General features: G+C 45.1%; 1 protein-coding gene across 1 annotated transcript in view; it reads left to right on the top strand.

The window, feature by feature from the left end:
* cep104 (centrosomal protein 104) overlaps positions 1–17,977 on the top strand; it is a 283,987-nt gene that overhangs the window by 13,417 nt on the left and 252,593 nt on the right. The window contains exons 3-4 of the mRNA XM_070860716.1: positions 571–647; positions 12,986–13,154. Coding sequence (XP_070716817.1) covers positions 571–647; positions 12,986–13,154 — 246 coding nt within the window. The remainder of the gene's footprint in view (positions 1–570; positions 648–12,985; positions 13,155–17,977) is intronic.

Raw genomic sequence — 17,977 nt, forward strand, 5'->3', positions numbered from 1 at the left:
TATGGGGCAAAGCTGGGTATATGGAGTTAGATCACATCAGCCATGATGTCGTTGAATGGCAGAACAGGCTTGAGGAGCTAAATGGCCTACTCCTGGGTAATTTTGTTTTCAAGAAATTTTCTCCTTCCCCACATGACCAGATTCTGGGCTGCCCAACTTGAGACTTGAGGACCTCCCACCCACGTTGCAGGAACTAAGATGGAATCGTGGCCTTTAAAGTATTAGTGTCCTGGTTGGGGATTTTGAAAGGTTATCATTAAAGGAAATATTTCAATTTGTTAGTTGAAGGATAATCAGACTTATTTTAAAACTATGTTGATTATGATATGCAGACCATTTTGCATGCACAACCGGCACAGACACGATGGGCCGAACGGTCTCCTGTGTCGTAATTTTCTGTGATTCGATTATTTTATTTGTAAGCTACAGTTGAATTGAACAAAAGGTGCTGTGTGTGCCCGAGTTACTTGTAGCGCTAAAGATGAAATAATTGTTTAAAATGGCAGAAAGTACTGTTAATACAGCACAAAAAAGTTCATTTTAAACAATGTTCATTTTTTTTCCTTGTAGCCCACTAAAGATAAGCTGATTGATCACTACCTTGGACGTAGCCCAGATGACCCAGCACTTGATGGAACTTATTTCAGGTAAATAGTTGAGAATGCTCTTCATTGACTGTATTTGAACAGTAAAACAAATAGCTGCACGAGTGGGTTAGTTTATTGGAGTGTTGCACCATGGAGTGCTGGGATGTGTATTTGGCCCCAAGACACTGTACACAATTTCTGTGAGGAGAGACTGAAGATGCATCAACTTGTGCCTTTCTCTCTCCTGCTTGTGACCAGTTATAGAATGCCATTGGCAATAGGGCTCCTGATTAACCTTGACTGCTGCTTTTTCACCAAGAGGTCATGGATTTGTGCTGTTAAGGCATTGCCACTTAACTAAGTCTAGCACAATAGAGTTTGTCTATTCTTTAGTGGGTTGTTGATAGAAAGTCATATGGCATGAGCTCATTTGTGTCAGTTTAATGGAATGCTGCTCCAACCTTTCTGGTTTCGGACCTCCTGATAAATTAATTTAAACCTGTTTGGGATTACATCAGTCCCATTCAATCTCATTTCTAGCTGGGTATCTTTTGTGAATTGCCTTTCTCATAGGATAAAGAAGGAACAAAGGATTTGAAACCGCAGCTATTAAATAACAACTAGAGTTATAGAAATCCAAACTTGTACTGAAGTAGGCATTATTGTAATTGTTGTCAGCAGCAAGGTAGCCAAATAATGGTATAGCACCGTCCAGAAGCATAGTAAAACTTCACTGTTGAAGGATATTTCACCTGTCAATATTTGCCAATACTTGTCAAGTGCCAACCGTGGCTCAGTTGGTAGCACTCTCGCCTTTGGGTTGTGGGTTCAAGTCCCACTCCAGAGACTTGAGCATAAAAATCTAGTGCAGTACTGAGGGAGTGCAGCACTGTCGGGAGTCTTTCGGATGAGATATTAAACCAAAGCTGTGTCTGCTCTCTCAGGTAGACATTAAAGATCCTATGATGCTATTTTGAAGAAGAGCAGTGGAGTTATCCCTGGTGTCCTGGCCAATATTTATCCCTCAAGGAATATCACTAAAAATAGATTATCTGGTCATTATCATATTGGTGTGGGAGCTTGCTGTGCACAAATTGGCTGCCGCGTTTCCTACATTACAATAGTGACTTCACTTCAAAATGTACTTCATTTGCTGCAAAGTGCTTTGGGACAGCTTGAGGTTGTGAAAGGTGCTATATAAATGCAACTCTTTTCTTTAACTGTATTTTTGGCTGTGAATAGCAATTCATTTATTTTTCTGTGATCTTTTCTATTTGGGCAGTATGGTGATGTGGCTCCCTGGCATTAACATTTGTTCTTGCAGTTTGTATGCACTAGAAACAAAAATAACATTTAGCCATTCAAATTTAAGGGATATTTGAGGGACCAAAATTAAGAATTGGGCATTGGGATTGAAGGACTCGGAAGATGACGCTATTCTGCTTGAAAAAGCGCAGGTTTCAAGATGTTTAGTACCTGTATGTGAAATGTAAAACTATAGAACCAAGTTTTAAAAAAAAAATTATATTTTTTTAAATCAGACACCCTACATGAAAAATTAAAATATATTCCAGCCCCTCTCAATTGAAAAGTACTTCAGCTGAGCTTTTTAATTTAATTTGAAGTGTTTAAGGATTAAACTACATTACAACAGTGACTATACTTCAAAAGCACTTCATTGCCTAAAAAACACTTTGCAACATCCTGAGGTTGTGAAAAGTTGAGTCTTTATATTGAGTTGGAGATGCACCCTCGTATATTGAAGGAAAGTCACACGTGTCCTTAATGACTATCCAGAGCATTGTACCATTTTCAGTGGAAAGCCGAAAATGGATAAAACACTCCACACTAATTCAGACCTGCAGAGCACAAACATGCTGTCGCACTGTATTGCTGTAAGGAGCCTGGCAGACTGGTTTCAGTGCAGTATGGGTGGCCTGTTTAAGGGCGAGAGTGCTCTTAGTTTTGTGAACCCGTGTTAATTTAAACTTTGTCCTGTAAACCTTCTTGTCACAACCTTCATGCAGCAGAAAAAGTACAAATTAACACCGATAAATATTTATTGATAATTAGCATACCAGTTTGTGAGGGACCTGGCAGTAAAAGTGGTAATTTGTCACCAAGTAAAAGTAGTATTCAATATTTTATTTTAAATAAAGATCATGCTTCTAAAAAGGACCCACTGATAATTAGTGTTTTGACAAGTTCAAGGCTATTCACTTGAAGGAGGAAAAATGTTGAAACTCAACCGCAACCTGAGATTTATTGTATATTTTGTGATGGATTGCAAAATTGTTAAATTAAGTTATATTAGTTAACCAAAAGTTGGATGTAGCATTTGTTCTAGCTATATGAAGTATCCTTTTGAATTGGCATACATGGCACAAGAAAAAGCCTACAGACTGCAATCTGAACTGCTTGAATTCCCAGTTTGTTTAGTCTCCTGCAGGAGGTGAATAACCATGAGTAAAATTCCACATAGATAAAGCTTTGAAATTTCTCCCTGACCATCGAAACTAACTAACTGAACCACGAGATCAGTTTATTGTTGCAGTTTGTTATGTAGTGCTGAGCAGTTGCACTTCACATGTTAATTTATCTTGATTTCGGAAGCACGGAAACTATGGTGATAGTCTTGTAAGCTTTAATTATACTCTTGAGCAAAGTCATCTAGTTATTTAAAGAAGTTAATTATCTCTGAATATTCAAGGTTCCACCCTTGCCCCATTGCCCATTTTCTCACCTGTATGTGGCCTGTTGGCAACATTATTCATAAGCATTGTATCAACTTCCATATATCATTCATTTTTTTTTTATGTATGCCAATGATGATCAGCTTTACCTTTCCACCAACACCATGAAACCCAGGACTTGAACGCTTAATCTAGGCCAATGCTTCAGTGCAATACTGACGGAGTGCTGCATTAACAAAGGTTCCGTCTTTTGGAAGAAATGCCTACTTCTCCAAAATATTGCCACCTTTTTGTTCACTCATGAAGTGACAAGTAGGGATGAAAGGCCCCACCTGAAATCTGAATCTCGCTTTCTCTTTCTGTTTATGAATGACCTGCTATGCAAAGTAACTTGCACTGTAATATTTTGAGCAGGTGAAAACCATTTGCTCATTGAATCTATTCTTAATTTCTCATCGGGTACCTTGCTGTGATTATAGAGCTAAGAGCCCTGTATCAGCTTTACTAGCTGGAAATCTGCCATGATTCCATAATTAGATTATTGCTTTAGTTATTTAAAAAAATTGCCTACATTTATTTATTTCCTTTTGAAACCGTTAATTTAAAACAATATCCCTTAATCCTTGCTCTTGAACAACTTTCCTGGATTCAAATTCTCTGAACTTGTAAAAATCTCAAGTTTTTTCCTAATGTCTTTCCTCCTCTGTTACCTTAAACATATCCTAATTTAATGTGCACTCCACATTCTCATGGCTGCTCACTGAATCTAATAATGTTTACGCTTATCTGTGTTGAATTACATCTGCCAGTTTGCTGTCCATTGATTTAGCTTACTCAAGTCCCTTTGGGTTATTGCACATTGACTTTATTAGCTTCTTCATCCATATTGGTGTCATCTGCAAACCTAAACACATTGAACATTATTCTATCCTCTTGAGCCTTTTTATAACATTTAAGACTCAAGAGGATAGAATTTAAGACTCAAGAGGACATTTATAACATGTAGTATTTCCAGTGCTACATATCTTCATTCCAGATTTGAGATTTACAATTTTCCTTTTATCTCAATTACCATGATTCAAATGATATGTTGAACATTCACTGATTGCTTCTACAAAATTGTTTGTACTTTCACGCTCTCCCTTTTGGCGATCCCAATCTGTCAATACTGTCTATCTTTTGATTAAATTAAAAATTCTCTTGATCATCCCAGGTCCTTTGTATTTGGTTTCAAAAAAGATAGACTTGCATTTACATAGCACCTTTCACAACCTGCAGACATCCCAAAGCGCTTTACAGCCGATTAAGTACTTTTGAAGTGCAATCCTTGTTGTAATGTAGGAAACATCCATCAATTTGCGCACAACAAGGTCCTACAAAAAGCAGTGTAATAATGATCACATAATCTGTTTTAGTGATGTTGGTTGAGGGATAAATATCAGCCAGGCCACCAATATGCAGTGGAACTTGATTCCACAATCTTGTGACTCTGGCAAGTGTGCTACTACTGAGCCTCGGCTAACACATAATAAGTACAGTATTACTTGCGTTTATCCTTACTATATGTTCATTACTTCTCCGTTCATCCTTATTAGTAATACCACTCCTCTTAGTGCAACAGGTCCACTGTTGCAAAACATTTTATATCATCTCTTGCTCATCTACTTCCATCTATGTTTTTGCAATGATACTGTCAATAGTTTCTTAGCCTCTAGTTCAAATGGTTTATTCCAAACAATCCTTGCATAATAGTGTTTATAATCCAGATGGCTATTGTGATACTGGGTAGTGATTAGAATTTACTGTTGGAATAGCCAACCACTCATGTTTTTCAAGATGAACACATACTATATGAACACTTTGAAAAGTCACTGATTTGCCAGAGCCTGCATTTCACAAGCTTGCTGCTTTATTTGCATCGCTGTGGCAATTCTGTCCAGACTCTGAAGAGCACATCTTACTGATCTAAACAAAAATGTCAATCAAACAATACCGATGGTGAAACAAACAACACCTACCAAGTTTTAGAAACAGCAGAAAGTATTATTACACCCTATGACTGTATTCCTAATTTATACTAATCAATTCATGTAAAATAAGTTAAAAGCTACAGCACATTATATCACTGTTCATTGAGTTGTTTACTTCTTAAAATAATACACGAATTATCACATCTGTGTTTACCATAGCTCTCAAAGGTTGAATGTTTTCATATAGTTACGTTTTTATAACCTAAATGTTCTTCAAAGTCGACACCACTTATCTTACCATATCTCTTTATATTTACATTCCTCTGTTGAACTTGGGCAGGATTTCCTGCAATCTCTTCGCAACAGCTGTTTTCTTATGTTCATTTACCCTCTTCCATCAAAGTCAGTTTAAATAAGTCCCAGGGAATGTGTTTTTGTGTTGTGCAAACAACATTTTTCCCTATCTTGTTGCTTGCAAATTGTCCCTCCTGTATAAATTAATTGCTTCCTGTGCACACTGAGGAGTCAAGTTTCGGCCTGAGTTGCTCCTATTTTTTTGGAGCAACTAGTTTAGGATGGAGTATCTTAGAAATTGCAATTCTCGGCCTTTAATTTGCTCCAGTTCTAGTCAGTTAGAACAGTTTCATTTTAGAATAGATTTTTTTTCCCCAAAAGGGGCCGTATCCGGCCACTTAAGCCTGTTTTGCAAGTTTAGGCAGTGAAAACTTACTCCAAACTAACTTAGAATGGAGTCAGTGTAGATTTTTGTATGCTCAGAAAAACCGTGCCTACACTTGGAAATCAGGTGTATGGAACGAAAGATAGGGGGTGGGGGGTTTACAAACATTAAACACTTCACTTTTACAAATAAAGAGCCATCATCCATCATCAATAATAACTGATAAATAAATCAATAAATAAACCAATAAATCAATCCTAATAAATTAAATTAAAAATTAAAAAAAAATTAAAATCACTCAATAAATAAAAAATAATTTTTACTCACCTGTGGCACCAGGGAGAAGATAGGGGGGGTGAGATGGGGGGAAGAGAAGAGAAGGGGAGGGAGGGGGAGGGGAGGGTGGGGAAGGGGAGGGAGGGAGGGAGGGTGGGGAAGGGAGGGAGGGGGGGTGGGGGGTGAAGGGAGGGAGGGGGGTGAAGGGAATGGAGGGAAGGGGGGATGGGGAAGGGAGGGAGGGGGGGTGGGGAAGGGGGGGAAGGGAGGGAGGGGGGGGTGGGGAAGGGAGGGAGGGGGGGGTGGGGAAGGGAGGGAGGGGGGGGTGGGGAAGGGGGGGAAGGGAGGGAGGGGGGGGTGGGGAAGGGGGGGAAGGGAGGGAGGGGGGGGTGGGGAAAGGGGAGGGAGGGAGGGGGGGGTGGGGAAAGGGGGGGGAGGGAGGGGGGGGTGGGGAAGGGGGGGGGGGAGGGAGGGGGGGAGGGGGGGAGGGAGGGGGGGGGGGAGGGAGGGGGGGAGGGGGGGAGGGAGGGGGGGTGGGGAAGGGGAGGGGGGGAAGGGAGGGAGGGGGGGTGGGGAAGGGGGGGGAGGGAGGGAGGGGGGGTGGGGAGGGAGGGGGGGTGGGGAAGGGGGGGAGGGTAAGGGAGGGAGGGGGGGTGGGTAAGGGAGGGAGGGGGGTGAAGGGAGGGAGGGAGGGAGGGGGGTGGGGAAGAGAAGGGAGGGGGGTGGGGAAAAGAAGGGAAGGGAGGGGGGTGGGGAAGAGGAGGGAAGAGAGGGGGGGTGAAGAGGAGGGAAGGGGAGGGGAGGGAGGGGAAAGGGAGGGAGATGGGGGGAAGAGAAGGAGGGAGGGGAAAAGGGAGGGAGGAGGGGGGGAGAGAAGAAGATGGGGGGGGGGGGGAAGAGAGGAAGATTGGGGGGGGGTGGGCGGAAGAGAAGACAACGAAGAAGCCGGGCCCGCCGAGGACTTCGGGTGGGGCCCGCACGTAGCCGATGCCGGGCCGCCGCCGACTCTTCAGGCGGGGCCTGCCCCAGCGTGATGCGGGTGGGCAGGCCCCACCGACGACGAAGAAGCCGGGTCCCGCCGAGGACTTTGGGTGGGGCCTGCACGCAGCCGATGCCGGGCTGCCGCCTCCAACTCTTCGGGGAGAGGCCGGGCGGGCCACAACGATGACGCCGGCTGCCAGGAGTTCTTCGGGCAGGGCCCGCCCCCAGCGAGAGGCTGGGCGGGTGGGCCCCGCCGCCGAGGTAAAATGCGCAGGCCACTCGGCCGGGGATAGAGGCGAAGTCCCTTCGGCCTGGGATAGGGTCGCCGGCAGCTACTGCGCATGTTGCAGCCTCCACTGTGCAGCGCGCAGATGCCAGCACTGTTTTCGGCGCAGGGCTGTAGCTCCGCCGCCAGCCAAGGTGGAAATGGGCCTACAGCTATCTGAGAATCGCGAGGTAAGTATTCGCCGCAATTTTTGTTCTATAAATTAGGCGGGCCTCTCTGATGTGCGCCGTTCTAGCGGGCGGCCGAAACTTGACCCCTGAGTGAGCATGCTAAACATTGATCTGTGTCCCTGGGGTAGGGAAGGAGAAAAAAATTCATCAAGGATTCTTGCTTCTGATCTTTAATTGGAGGTCCCTACGAGAAAGTCTATACGTGTGAACATTGGGTAATGGTAGCATTACCTTTGGCTGTTTGTCCTAGAGGTTAAATAACCTGTATGCACGCACCACCTATAGGGCCCAAGTTTCCACATGATTTGCGCCTGATTTTTAGGAGCAACTGGTGGAGAACGGACTATCTTAGAAATCGCAATTCTCCACTTTTTTTTCTGCAGTTCTAGTCAGGTAGAACTGTTCTACTTTGGAACATAATTTTTTCTTCAAAAGGGGGCGTGTCTGGCCACTGACGCCTGATTTGAAAGTTTCCACAGTGAAAACGTACTCCAAACTAAAGTAGAATGGAGCAAGTGAAGATTTTTGTAGAACTGAAAAAACCTGTTCTACACATTAAAAAATCAGGCTCAGGTTACAAATTAGGCGTCCAGAACGAGGGGGGGGAAGGGAAGTCATTAAATTTTATAATAAATCCTTATTTATACTTATACAAATATTATACAAATAAATCCAACCTGAATAAACATTTATAAGCAAAGAAAAGATTAAATAAACCATGTTCCTACCTGTGTGAAAGTGCTTCAGGCAGGCCTTTCGGGACCGAAGGTTGAACGGGCCGGCCCGAGACTTCAGGCAGGGCCCGTCCCCAGCACATCTGGTAGGTGGCGTTGGGTTGGGTCGGGGAGGTTCGGGTCGGGAGGGAGGGAGGGAGGGAGGGAGGGAGAGGAGAGGAGAGGAGAGGAGAGGAGAGGAGAGGAGAGGAGAGGGGGGGGAGGGAGGGAGGGAGGGAGGGAGAGGGGAGGGGAGGGAGAGGGGGGGAGGAGAGGAGGAGAGGAGGAGAGGGAGAGGGGGGAGGAGGTCAGGTCGGATCCAGTCCAGGAGCGGGAGTCGGGTCGGGTCCAGTGGGGGAGGGTCGGGTCGGGGGGGCGGGAGCGCGGGTCGGGTTGGGTCCAGTCGGGGGGGCGGGGAGCGGGAACAGGAGCGCGGGTCAGTCGGGGGAGGGGGGTGGGGGGTGTGGGTGTCGGGTCTGGTCCGGAGGCGGGGGGGGAGGGGAGCGGGTGTCGGGTCTGGTCCGGAGGCAGGGTGGGGGGGAGCAGGTGTCGGGTCTGGTCCGGAGGCAGGGGGGGTGGCGGGGAGCAAGTGTCGGGTCTGTTCGGGAGGCGGGGAGGGGCGGGGAGCGAGTGTCGGGTCTGGTCGGGGGGGGGGGGGGGGGAGAGCAGGAGCTGGCCGAACCTTATTCATGCAGCCCCAGTGAGGCCATTGGGCCAGGGCTAGGGGCTGCGTGCTTCGGGTCCCTCCCACACAGTTCGGCGCCTGGACCTACTGCACTCGCGTGCCCACTGTAGCGCGCATGTGCAGAGGTCCCGGCACTGTTTTCAGCGCAGGGACCTGGCTCCGCCCCCCTACAGCTCGTGCTGGCTGCGCCGAGGGCCAGAGAACCTGCAAGTAGGTGGAGAATACCGAGGATTTTTTTAGGCGCACTTTGTGGCGCGAAAAACGGGCGCCCAGCTCGGAGGGGCGCCCGTTTTTTTTCTTGTGGAAACTTGGGCCCATACTGTCAGCCAAGGAATGACCATTTGGGCAAGGTTGGACAAGATTACCATAAACAAAAGCCAAGGTTTGAAGATAACAAATAGTGCAACCATATTCTATGTAATTTGATGTTTTAGGTTACTATGCCTGGAGGTGGCAGATGCATTTTTACTGAGGATTAATGCAAAGACATTGGTGTTGGAACAAGAAACCAAAAGATGTATGTATTAGAGGAACATGGAATAATCATACAGTAACATCTAGTGGGTTATTATGAATAAATCTATGAAACAGTCACACCATTGCTTGGCTGCCATAAAATAGACGATTAAGATATGGACTGCATTGTCAGAGGGTTAGAGTATCTGAAAGGAAAGTTGTACTGCTGCTGTATGAGGCATTGGGCAGACCCAATTTGGAATACTGTATGCAGTCTGGTCACCTAATCGCAGAAAGGGTATTAATGTGCTTGGTGAGTTACAAACCTAGTAATGATTCTGATATTGGGACTTTAAAAGGAAAGCATAGAAAGTTGGGCTTGTTCTTATTGTAGAGAAGACTTCAAGGCGATTGTATTTGTAACATTGGGATTTTTACCGATTTGAGATTGAAGGGTTTTTGCTTCAATGTATTGCCTCAAAATATTGCTGATAAATTCAGGTTAATGTTACAAACAGTTAATTCCCAGTGTTACAATGTACTTTTCTAACTTCTAATATAAAAAGCTTGTAGACTCTTCACGGGTGGCTGGTTGGGAAATATTAATGTGCTATGCTGAGGGGAAATGAGCTAGTCATTAAATCTGTTTATTTTTACACAGTCTTTAGTCTGGAGACAGTGGGAGGTCATTGAGCATATTCCACAGTCATTTGCACCTTTAATACTAGAATGGGTTTCATTCGGTATGTCCAGCTTTGTGGATTGGGGAGGTAGGAGGGCAGGTGGATAAACGGACACCTGAGGCAGTCGGGGCCCGCTGGAAGGAGCACTTCGAAGATCTCCTTAACCGAGACTCTGCCTTTGACTCGAGTGTCCTCGACTCCATCCCGCAGCATGCCACCCACCACCAGCTCGGCAAAACCCCAGCTCTTCACGAGGTAGAAAAGGCCATCCGTCAGCTCAAGAACAACAAGGCATCAGAAGCAGAAAGAATCCCCGCTGAGGCACTAAAGTATGGCAGAGAAGCACAAATGCATGACCTTCTCTCTCATCTGGAAGGAGGAGAGCATGCTGGGAGATCTGAGATGCCGTAATCGTGACCATCTTCAAAAAAGGGGACAAGTCCGACTGCGACAACTGCAGAGGAACTTCCTGCTGTCGGCCACTGGGAAAGTCATCGCTAGAATCCTCCTCAACCATATTCTCCCTCTGGCTGAAGAGCTCCTCCCAGAGTCACAATGCGGATTCCGTCCACTAAGTGGTACAACGGACATGATCTTCACTGCGCGACAACTACAAGAGAAATGCAGGGAACAGCACCAACCCATGTACATGTCCCTCTTTGACCTCACAAAGGCCTTTGACACTGTCAACAGTGAGGGACTATGGAGCGTCTTGCTCCGTTTTGGCTGTCCCCAAAAGTTTGTCACCATCCTCTGCTCCACGATGACATGCAAGCTGTGATCCTGACCAACGGTTCCATCACAGACCCAATCCATGTCCGGACCAGGGTCAAGCAGGGTTGTGTCATCGCGCCAACGCTCTTCTCGATCTTCCTCGCTGCAATGCTCCATCTCACTCTCAACAAGCTCCCCGCTGGAGTGGAACTAAACTATAGAACCAATGGGAATCTGTTCAACCTTCGTCACCTCCAGGCAAGGTCCAAGGTCGTCCCATCCTCTGTGATTGAACTACAGTACGCAGACGTTTAGAGGCCGAACTCCAAGTCATTGTCAGCATCTTCACCAAGGCGTACAAAACTATGGGCCTTACACTAAACATCCGTAAGACAAAGGTCATCCAACAACCTGACCTCACCACACAGCACTGCCTCCTCGGTCATCAAAATCCACGGCGCGGCCTTGGACAACGTGGACCATTTTCCATACTTCGGGAGCCTACTACGAGGTCCAACACTGCCTTCAGTGTGCAAGTGCAGCCTTCGGTCACCTGAGGGAGAGAGTGTTTGAAGACCAGAACCTCAAATCTGGCACCAAGCTTATGATCTATAGGGCAGTAGTGATAGCCACCCTTCTGTATGGCTCAGAGATGTGGACCATATACAGTAGTCACCTTAAAGCGCTGGAGAAGTACCACCAGCGCTGCCTCCGCAAGATCCTGCAAATCAACTGGGAGGATAGCTGCACCAACGTTGGTGTTCTCAATCAGGCCAATGTCCTCTGCATCAAAGCATATTGACCACACTCGACCAGCTCCGTTGGGCGGGCCACATCGTCCGCATGCCCAACACAAGACTCCCAAAGCAAATGCTCTACTCTGAACTCCTACACGGCAAGTGGACCCCCAGGTAGGCAGAGGAAATGGTTCAAGGACACCCTCAAAGCCTCCTTGATAAAATGCAACATCCCCACCGGTACCTGGGAATCCTGAGTCCAAGACTGCCCTAAGTGGAGGAAGAGCATCCAGGAGGGCGCTGAGCACCTCAAGTCTTGTCGCCGAGAGCATGCAGAAACCAAACGCAGACAGCGGAAGGAGCGTGCGGCAAAGCAGACTCCCCACCCATGCCTTCCTTCAAGCACTCTCTGTCCCACCTGTGACAGAGACTGTAGTTCCTGTATTGGACTGTACAATCACCTGAGAACTCACTTTTAAAGTGGAAGCAAGATTTCGAGGGACTGCCTCTGATGATGAAACAGACTGCTCTGATACTGAGAGAAGCTCCTTTCAAGGTTTTAGTTTTGATTAGCAATCTTTAATGCAGAAAGTTCAGGGAAGGGTGAGAAGTTAGTGTGTGTGTGTACAGGGTTGCTTCCAACATTTATTAACTTGATCTGTATAAAAGTGATGCGGGTGGGAAAGTGAATGGGTGTGGTGGAATCTGGTTAGTTTGGCCCTTTGTGATCTGGATGGTCTGCGTTTTAGACGAGTGTTGACCGTTACAGGGCTATTTGAGCAGGATGATAGTCACTGGCTTGGCACTGCAGGCGTTGATGATTTGGTGGATTTTTGCGTTTGTGTCGTGATTTAATTCTTTTTAATTTAAACCCCCCCCCCCCAATCTTCGTGTTCAATATTAACTGGTCTCCGCTGAAGTGTTGCAATTGTCTTAACAACCATTGGCTGGGATAGAAAAGATAGCAAGGTTCCTGATTACACTGACTACCTGCAGAGTATGTACGTAGCCATTTGTTCAGGACAGGATTGTGCTTGGCTGTGATGCCTTTCATATTTAAACAGCACTATTACATGATTTTAAAACAGAAAATGCTGCAAATACTCAGCAGATTAGGCAGCAGCTGTGGAGACAGAAACAACGTTTAAGCGTCTCTCCACAGACGCTGCCTGACCTGCTGAGTATTTACAGCATTTTCTGTTTTATTTCAGATTTCCAGCATCTACAGTATTTTGCTTTTGTATTAGCATTGTATGATTTCATTTTTTTTAATAGTTAGTTGGTTAAAAGATTACAATGGATTATTTAAAAGTGTTTCGTTTATTCAAGTCTAGTTTTCACTCCTTTGCTTTCAGTAAATCGGAGATTATCTCGCCACTGGATGACCTGGCCTTTGACATGTACCAGGATCCTGAGGTGGCCCAAATAATACGTAAATTGGATGAAGAGAAACATGAAGCAGTTAAACATGAGCGCTATGATTTTGCAAAGAAACTTAAACAAGCCATAGCTGACCTTCAGAAGGTAAAGTGCAATGTTCAAATAGAGTACTATCAAAACTACAGTTAGACCTACTGATTACTAATTATGTAAGGAGCAATTACATCGTAGATCAGGATATTGCCACAATTATGATTTGCATATTGAGCATTCGATTGTATTTGTGGATAATTAATGTATTCAACCACTGGTTTTATATATTCAAACAATCATGATTGCACTCATTTTTGGATTTCTGTCTGGATGGTTTATTACTGGTATTTTAGTAAAAAAATGGTGTTGAATTTAACAAACATGGCTATCTGAAAGTGAGTTACAACACAATTCCATTAAAGGATTCTTAATGCTGCAATAGTTTCTGAAGCCCCCTTCATCCTCTCGAGTGGATATGAAAGATCTCCTGTTACTATTTGAAAAAATACTGGGGAGTTTCTCAGTATCCTGGCCAATATTTATCCATCAGCCAACACAAGAGTAACTCATCATTCATCTCATTGTTGTGTGCAAATTGGCTGCTGCATTTGCTAATAAAGGGACACTGGTTAGTCATTGCTGTATAGGCCCATTCAACTCAATCTCTCCTCATAGGACAACCCTCTCATACCAGAAATCAATCTTCTGAATCTTTATTCCACCCACTTTAAAGCAAGTATATCCTTTCTTTGGTACGGAGACCAAAACTACACAGTATTCCAGGTGTGATCTCACCAAAGCCCTGTAAAATTACAGCAAGACTCTTAAACTCCAGCCCCTTCCAATAAATGCCAACACAACATTTGCCTTTCTAATTGTTTGCTGTGCCTGCATGTTAACTTTGTGTTTCATGTACAAGGGCATCCAAATCCCTCTGAACATCAAGCAGAGAGTCGGGATAAACGGGTCCTTTTCAGAATGGCAGGCAGTGACTAGTGGGATGCCGCAGGGCTCAGTGCTGGGACCCCAGCTATTTATAATATACATTAATGATTTAGATGAAGGAATTGAGTGTAATATCTCCAAGTTTGCAGATGACAGTAAGCTGAGTGGTGCTGTGAGGAGGATGCTAAGAGGCTGCAGGGTGACTTGGACAGGTTAGGCGAGTGGGCAAATGCATGGCAGATGCAGTATAATGTGGATAAATGTGAGGTTATCCACTTTGGTGGCAAAAACGTGAAGTTAGAATATTATCTGAATGGTGGCAGATTAGGAAAAGGGGAGGTGCAACGAGACCTGGGTGTCATGGTTCATCAGTCATTGAAAGTTGGCATGCAGGTACAGCAGCGGTGAAGAAGGCAAATGGCATGTTGGCCTTCATAGCAAGGGGATTTGAGTATAGGAGCAGGGAGGTCTTACTGCAGTTGTACAGGGCCTTGGTGAGGCCTCTCCTGGAATATTGTGTTCAGTTTTGGTCTCCTAATCTGAGGAAGGACGTTCTTGCTATTGAGGGAGTGCAGCGAAGGTTCACCAGACTGATTCCCGGGATGGCAGAACTGACATATGAGGAGAGACTGGTTCGACTGAGCCTGTATTCACTGGATTTTAGAAGAATGAGAGGGGATCTCATAGAAACATAGAATTCTGATGGGACTGGACAGGTTCGATGCAGGAAGAATGTTCCCAATGTTGGGGAAATCCATAACCAGGAGTCACAGTCTAAGGATAAGGGGTAAGCCATTTAGGACCAAGATGAGGAGAAACTTCTTCACTCAGAGAATTGTGAACCTGTGGAATTCCCTACCGCAGAGAATTGTTGATGCCAGTTCATTGGATATATTCAAGAGGGAGTTCGATATGGCCCTTATGGCTAAAGGGATCACGGGGTATGGAGAGAAAGCAGGAAAGGGGTACTGAGGTGAATGATCAGCCATGATCTTATTGAATGGTGGTGCAGGCTTGAATTGCCGAATAGCCTACTCCTGCACCTATTTTCTATGTTTCTATTTAATAGTTTCTCACCATTATACTACCAAAGTGAATAGCTTAATTTCTCCACTTTATACTCCATCTCCACCTTCTTGCCCACTCAACCTGTCTATATCCCTTTGCAGGCTCTTTGTGTCCTCCTTGCAGCTTACTTTCCAACCTAGCTTTTTATCATCAGCAAACTTGGATAAATTGCACTCGGTCCCTTCATCTCAGTAATTAATATAAATTGTAAATAGCTGAAGCCCCAGCACAGATCCTTGCGGCACCCTACTAATAACAGCCTGCCAACTTGAAAGAGACTCGTTTATTCATAGAAACATAGAAATTTACAGCGCAGAAAGAGGCCATTTTGGCCCATCGCGTCCACGCTGGCTGACAAAGAGCCCTAAAGGTTACATATAAACCTATGAACAGTGACGGAAAGGCAAAGAGCACCCAGCCCAACCAGTCCGTCTCTCACAACTGTGACACCTCTTATACTAAAGCATTCTACACTCTACCCCAACCGGAGCCATGTGATCTCCTGGGAGAGGCAAAAATGAGATTTAAAAACCCAGGCCAATTTAGGGAGAAAAAATGAAAAATTCCTCTCCGACCCATCCAGGCGATCGAAACTAGTCCAGGAGATCATGCTGGCCATATTCTATTCCCTGCAGTACTTACCATTATATCTCCTCCGTCCAACAAAAGGTCATTCCCAATTACCAGCTCTAGGTCCGTAACCCTGCAGGTTACTGCACTTCAAGTGCCCATCCAACCATCTCTTAAAAGTGGTGAGGGTTTCTGCATCCACCACTCTTCCAGGCAATGAGTTCCAGATCCCCACAACACCCCCCCCCCCCCCCCCCCCAAATCACCTCTGAACTTTCCACCAACCACCTTAAAACTATGCCCCTCGTTGTAGACCCCTCCACCAATGGAAATAGGCCCTTACTATCCACTATGTCCAAGCCCCTCAATATTTTGTACATCTCAATGAGGTTTCCTCTCAACCTCCTGTTCCAATGAGAACAAACCCAGCCAATCCAATCTGTCCTCATAACAAAGATTCTCCATTCCAAGCAGCATCCTAGTAAATCTCCTCTGCACCCTCTCTAGTGCAATTACATCCTTCCTATAATACGGCGACCAGAACTGCACGCAGTACTCCAGCTGTGGCCTAACCGAAGTATTATACAACTTAAGCATAATCTCCTTGCTCTTATATTCTGTGCCTTGGCCAATAAAGGCAAGCATTCCGTATACCTTCTTAACCACCTTATCCACCTGGCCTGCTACTTTCAGGGATCTGTAGACAAGCACTCCAAGGTCCCTTTGTTCATCTGCACTATTAAGTGGCCTACTGCCTAATGTGTATACCCTTTCCTTATTAGCCCTCCCAAAGTGCATCACCTCACACTTCTCTGAATTAAATTCCATTTGCCACTGCTCTGCCCTACTGTGTTTTCTATCCATTGTTAATATATTACCCCCAATCCCGTGAGCTCTTATTTTGCGTAGCAACCTTTTGTGTGGCATCTTATTGAAGGCCTTTTGAAAATCCAAATATACTAACAACCACTGGTTCCCTTTATCTAGCCTGCTAGTTATATCCTCAAAAAACTTGAATAAATTTGCCAAACATGATTTCCTTTTCGCAAAACCATGTTGACTCTGCCTATCATATTCTCATTTTCTCAGTGCTCTGTTACCACTTCCTCAATAATGGCTTCCTGATGACTGATATCAGGCTAATTGATCTATAGTTCACTGGTTTCTCTCTCCCTCCTTTCTTGAATAGTGATGTCACTTTTGCTTTCTTCCAATCCATCGGAACTGTTCCAGAATCTAGGGAATTTTGAATGATCATAACCACTGCATCCACTATTTATGCAGCCACCTCTTTTAGAACTCTATGATGTAGGCCATCAGGTCCAGGGGATTTGTCGGCTTTTAGTCGCATTAATCAGGTTGAACCTGATTAAATCCAGAAGCATCTGTGTTGGCATACTACAGTTCTGGTGTGACGCATGCAGAGGCTTTCTTGTTGGGCTCAGGGAACACTGTCAATGGGCAACATTAACATAGACCACATCTCCAATTGGCTGCATAATGTGCAGACGGTTGAGCAAAGTTTCCTGGGGTGCAGGACACAGAGGATGCAGCAAATTGATGGATGACACAACAAATCTGCAAAGGGTTAAAGACCGGCTGAGTGAGCGGGCAAAAATTTGGCAGATGGAGAAAATGTAGGAAAATGTGAGGTTATCCACTTTGGCAGAAATAATAGAAAAGAAAATTATAATTTAAATGGAGAAAAATTGCCAAGTGCTGCAGTAGAGAGAGACCTGGGGTTCTCGTGCATGAAACACAAAAAGTTAGTATGCAGGTACAGCAAGTAATCAGGAAGGCAAATGGAATGTTGTCCTTTATTGCAAGGGGAATAGAGTATAGAAGCAGAGAAGTCCTGCTATAACTGTATAGGGTATTGATGAGGCCACACCTGGAGTACTGCGTATAATTTTTATTTAAGGAAGGATATACTTACATTGGAGGCTGTTCAGAGAAGGTTCACTAGGTTGATTCCGGAGATGAGGTGGTTGACTTATGAGGATAGGTTGGACCGATACACATTGGAGTTCAGAAGAATGAGGTGATCGTATTGAAACATACAAGATAATGAGGGGGCTTGACAAGGTGGATGCAGAGAGGATATTTCCACTCATAGGGGAAACTAAAACTCGGGGACATAGTCTCGGAATAAGGGCCCGCACATTTAAAACTGAGATGAGGAGGAATTTCTTCTCTCAGAGGGTTGTAAATCTGTGGAATTCTCTGCCCCAGAGAGCTGTGAAGACAGGGGCATTGAATATATTTATGGCAGAGATACAGATTTTTGAGCAATAAGAGAGTGAAGGGTTATGGGGAGCGGGCAGGGAAGTGGAGCTGAATCCATGGTCAGG

The sequence above is a fragment of the Pristiophorus japonicus genome, chromosome 18 (assembly GCF_044704955.1).
Source record: "Pristiophorus japonicus isolate sPriJap1 chromosome 18, sPriJap1.hap1, whole genome shotgun sequence".
NCBI lineage: Eukaryota > Metazoa > Chordata > Chondrichthyes > Pristiophoridae > Pristiophorus > Pristiophorus japonicus.